We start from the raw sequence: 4,625 nt of genomic DNA, 5'->3' as shown, positions 1-4,625 counted from the left end.
TATATATATGTTGGAGACGTATCAGCGCATCCTCCCAATCATCCTGTTCGGATGTTGGCTCGACAGGGGCTTCGGGGTCTTCAGCATTCTCCGGAGTGTTATTGTCTTCGGTGCCGGTATTGATGTCTTTTTCGCGACGCAATTTTGAGCGGCGCCGCTGACGTCGACGCTTTGGAGGTGCTTTAGCAGGCTTGTCCTCAACCGGATCCTTCTTGCCGTCATCGTCATCCTCTTTGGGTGTGTCTACCATGTACACGTCGTATGTGGAGGTGGCCGTCCAACGTTCGATAAAGGAGGGTCTTGGCCTTGTTCGTCTCGGCGTCGTCATCCATGCTGTCGATGTCTTCGGAGGCGTAGTACGGCATGTCGGTTAAGTCTTCGATAGTGGCTATGAAGTGGGTGGTTGGTGGGACATAAAATTCCCTGCTCCCCACTCTCAGCCCTTCAAAGGGAAAACTCAATCCATTATTCGGGCTAGGTGTAATTCGGAAACGATTCCTCTGTAATGGCGAGGGATCGCATTAAGTCCAGAGCCTCGTTTAGGAGCGAGGTTTGGACAGGGAAGCGAGAGTCCACGGGGCTGGCCGGGATGAGAGCCTCCTGGCCACACCCGTTTGACGCGGACCTCAAGAGTTCGAATCTAGAGTCCGAGGGAGAGTCCGACACTTCAGCGACAAGGAGAGCCTGGTCCGACTTCGGGTTTGTTGATGACGCAGTCCCCTCCAGATCTCCGGTAGCAAGTTCCATAATTGTCGGGAGTCCGGCGGGCTCTAAACTCCCATCTTCGGACCTGGCAGTCTGCTCTGGATCTAAGGCCAGAGCGGCGGTCGGGCCGCGAACCCTTCGAAGATCAAGTCTCCTCGGATATCAGCGACATAGTTCGGATTTCCAAAAGTGATCTGATGGCCAGGGGCGTAGCTATCAATATGCTCAAGGTGGTCGGTTGAGTTGGCACGCAGTGCGAAGCCGTCGAATACGAAAATTTGGCCGGGGAGGAAAGTCTCCCCCGAGACGGCATCGTTGTGGATGATCGAACGAGCCATCGAACCTTCTGTCGACAGCTTAGAAGAACTCTCAATGAAAGCACCAATGTCGGTGTCGAAACCGACCGATCTCGGGTAGGGGGTCCCGAACCGTGCGTGTGAGGATTGAAGGTAACAGGAGGCAGGGGACATGATGTTTTACCCAGGTTCGGGCCCTCTTGATAGAGGTAATACCCTACTTCCTGCTTGATTGACTTTGATGAGTACAAGGGTTACAAGAATTGATCTACCTCAAGATCGTAATGGCTAAACCCTAGATGTCTAGCCTGTATCATTATGATCGCCTCTATGGACTAAACCCTCCGGTTCATATAGACACCGGAGGGGCCTAGGGTTTTACAAAGTCGGTTTACAGAGAAAGAAATCTTCACATCCGAACGTCAAGCTTGCCATCCACGCAAAGAAGAGTCCCATCCAGACACGGGGGAAGGCCTCCTATCTTGTATCTTCTTGGCCCATTAGTCCGGCCCATATCACATAGCCCGGACGCCCGGGGACCCCCTAATCCAGGACTCCCTCACCAATCACATATGTGGGTTTCCCCATATGTGACATAAAGCTCTCATTGATAATGGGAGGCCTTTTATACTATAGTTGCGGACCGTGTGGCGCCTTGGCATGACAAATTCATGTCCTTAGGGCCCCACTTGATCCTAACTAACTCTTTCCTCTCTTCACTACCTATGTTCACCCTATGTTTGTCATGGGGATGTTTTTGTTGCTGATGGGGCACACAACCAGTTTGAGAAATCGCTGGCCATTTTATTTTGAGAAAGAACTAGTATCAAACACAGATATGGTGAAGCGGGAGTGATCTGCTAGCCCCAAGAGCCTTCACGCTCGGTGTGCTAAATTCAAAGTTTATGAATGTCGCCTGATGGTGTATAGCACCGGGGGTGGCCCATCGGTGGGCAGGCCAGATGATGGGCCGGCCTTAGGGTCCATAAGCTATACGACCCTTCTTTCAGAAAGTTCTTCATCTTGGCGTAAGTCGAGGATCTCTTATCCGTTCGGGGCTCTAGGTCGGTTGGAAAACATGTGACCCTAGGCGCCCCCTCCCCCTATAAAGCAAGGTTAGGGGATAGTTCGAGGTTATCGACATCTAGTCATCGTTTCGGTAACAACAAATCCACTCATATTGCAACTCCGTCACGCGACGCGTTTTCCCATAATCAATCAAAGCAAAAGCAGAAGTAGTGTATTACCTGAATCATGAAGGTCCGAACCAGGGTAAATCCCCATGTACCATCCCTTCTAAAAATTCTTGCCCATGCTTCAGGAAATTGTTGAAAAGATATTTCGTAGGACTTTATGATAAAATTCAGACTTCATATTTAAAAGTCAAACCGATTGGTTTTCGGAGCATTTGGACACACAACAACTTGCCGACTTGTATCTAATGCTGGACAGTCAATTGTGAAAACATGACGCCACGAAACTTCGCGCGTCGCTAACAGGCTAGCAACTTGTAAATAAGTTTCACCGAAACGAACACAGGATTAATTCAGCTGCAGCTGATGAAACATTGAAGCAGATATTTGCTCAAAATGTCCTCATTTGACAAATGGCGAACACCGTTTCCATTGACCAGGTGACACATACGCATGCCGGAGGTGATGGCGAGCACTATAGCAGCAGTCGCCGCGTGCAGGCCCGTCGAAGAAGGGAAACAACATTGGTCATGCGGAGCACTACTAAACCCCCTGCCAAGAACCATTCCTTATTAGTAGATCATCAACCAGAAGATTCCATTAGTCAAATCATTCAGACGTCGAGCAGGCTGGCAGAATCCGTCGGGGCCGCGCAGATCATTATTCATTTCTACGTGCCTACATGCGCGCCAGAACCTCCCCTCTCCGAACTGGAAATGAAAATTCCGATCATCTTATAGTATAAAGCTAGACCGGCGCCCTCTGAATTCTCTACCAGCTCGAAGTCGTCGACCGCACGCAACAGTTGGCTATCCACGTACACGCGAGGAGGAGATGGGGAGGTCGATGAGGGGTCTCCTCGCCGTCGTGGCGTTCGCGGCGGTGCTGAGGCTCGGGCTCGTCGGCGCGAACTTCGCCGACCTGTGCGACATCACATGGGAGCCGCAGAACGCCGCGATGACGGACGGAGGGGAGCACCTCACGCTCTCCCTCGTCAGCAACATCTCAGGTAACACACATCTTCGTATCTCTCAGCATCTGTGCGTGTCAAAAATGCTCTTTTGCTTACTAAATTCAGTTCGTGGTCATCAGGCAGTATGCTCCGGACCAAGAAGACGTTCATCTACGGCAGCATCTCCACCTTGATCAAGCTGGTCAAGGGAAATTCGGCCGGCACCGTCACCACCTACTACGTACGTGAGCACATTGTTTGCCATATGCAACATTTCTCATCAGACGCATGCGTATATATGCACGAGAAAATTGATAATTGATGGTGAGAAACTGATTATGACAGACGTCGTCGGTGGGCGACGACCACGACGAGATCGACTTCGAGTTCCTGGGCAACGAGACGGGCCAGCCCTACACCATCCACACCAACGTGTTCGCCGACGGCGTGGGCGCCAAGGAGGTGCAGTTCTACCCCTGGTTCGACCCCACCGCCGACTTCCACAACTACACCATCTTCTGGAACCCCTCCATGATCGTGTAAGCAGCCCATGCATGCATCCTTGTACCTCTGCTGCCAGATTATATACAGGATCGACGGAGGCTGACTTCCATGGATTGAATCTCTGCGTGCATGCAGGTGGTTTGTGGACAGCATCCCGATCCGCGTGTTCCGCAACTACGCGAGCAAGGGCGTGCCGTTCCCGACGAAGCGGCCGATGTACGGCTTCTCCAGCATCTGGTCGGCGGACGACTGGGCCACGCAGGGCGGCCGCGTCAAGACGGACTGGGCCAAGGCGCCCTTCGTCGCCGAGTACGACAACATGGGCCTCGACGTCTGCGAGTGCCTGAGCACCGACGCCGAGTGCGCCGCCAGATGCAACAAGGACACCCCGCCGGAGCCGTCCCAGCTCACCAAGGAGCAGATGCGCCAGCTCAGGGCCGTGCAGCTCGGCTACACCATCTACGACTACTGCGTCAACGGCAAGGGCCCCGTACCGCCCGAGTGCAGCATGCCCCAGTACTGATGATAAATAAATCATGTACTGTAATACGCTATACGATCGGTGCGCATGTACATGCGCGCACTCGCTACACCCATTTTGTTTCCCTGGATGTTTGAGGGACGTTGCGTCGAATCTCCTCATATGTTTATTCTTTTGTGTTGAATATAAAGAGTTTCTTGCGAAATTACTACTCCCTTCGTTTCTAAATATAAGTCTTTTTAGAAATTTTAATATGAAGCAAAATGAGTGAACCTACACTCTAAAATAGGTATATATTCATCCGTATGTAAGTCCATATTCATATCTTGAAAAGACTTATATTTAGGAACGAGGGTTGCGCTCGTTGCAAGACTTAACCCAACACCGATCGATCACTCAAACTGTTCGGTATCACTAAAATATGTCCATATTCATCTATACGTAGTCCAAATGTAAATCTCTAAAAAAGACTTATATTTAGGAATGGATGGAGT

The 4,625-nt window shown here is 51.1% G+C and overlaps 1 protein-coding gene across 1 annotated transcript; it reads left to right on the top strand.

Moving 5' to 3' along the window:
- Window positions 1-2,988: 2,988 nt before the first annotated feature.
- Window positions 2,989-4,339, top strand: LOC119331546 (probable xyloglucan endotransglucosylase/hydrolase protein 26). The gene is made up of 4 exons (XM_037604712.1): window positions 2,989-3,203; window positions 3,287-3,387; window positions 3,492-3,685; window positions 3,786-4,339. The coding sequence occupies exons 1-4, from the start codon at window positions 3,029-3,031 to the stop codon at window positions 4,171-4,173; spliced, it is 858 nt and encodes a 285-aa protein (XP_037460609.1). The 5' UTR covers window positions 2,989-3,028; the 3' UTR covers window positions 4,174-4,339.
- Window positions 4,340-4,625: the final 286 nt, after the last annotated feature.

The sequence above is a fragment of the Triticum dicoccoides genome, chromosome 7A (assembly GCF_002162155.2).
Source record: "Triticum dicoccoides isolate Atlit2015 ecotype Zavitan chromosome 7A, WEW_v2.0, whole genome shotgun sequence".
NCBI lineage: Eukaryota > Viridiplantae > Streptophyta > Magnoliopsida > Poales > Poaceae > Triticum > Triticum dicoccoides.
This window is presented reverse-complemented; position numbering and strand designations above follow the sequence as displayed.

What these genes read in the sequence shown, in the direction of transcription:
- LOC119331546 (XM_037604712.1), top strand. Translation starts at nt 3,029, where the DNA reads ATGGGGAGGTCGATGAGGGGTCTCCTCGCCGTCGTGGCGTTCGCGGCG. An exon ending in GCACCGTCACCACCTACTAC is followed by an intron (nt 3,388 to 3,491) that starts GTACGTGAGCAC and finishes TGATTATGACAG; the next exon opens with ACGTCGTCGGTGGGCGACGA. An exon ending in TGGAACCCCTCCATGATCGT is followed by an intron (nt 3,686 to 3,785) that starts GTAAGCAGCCCA and finishes GCGTGCATGCAG; the next exon opens with GTGGTTTGTGGACAGCATCC.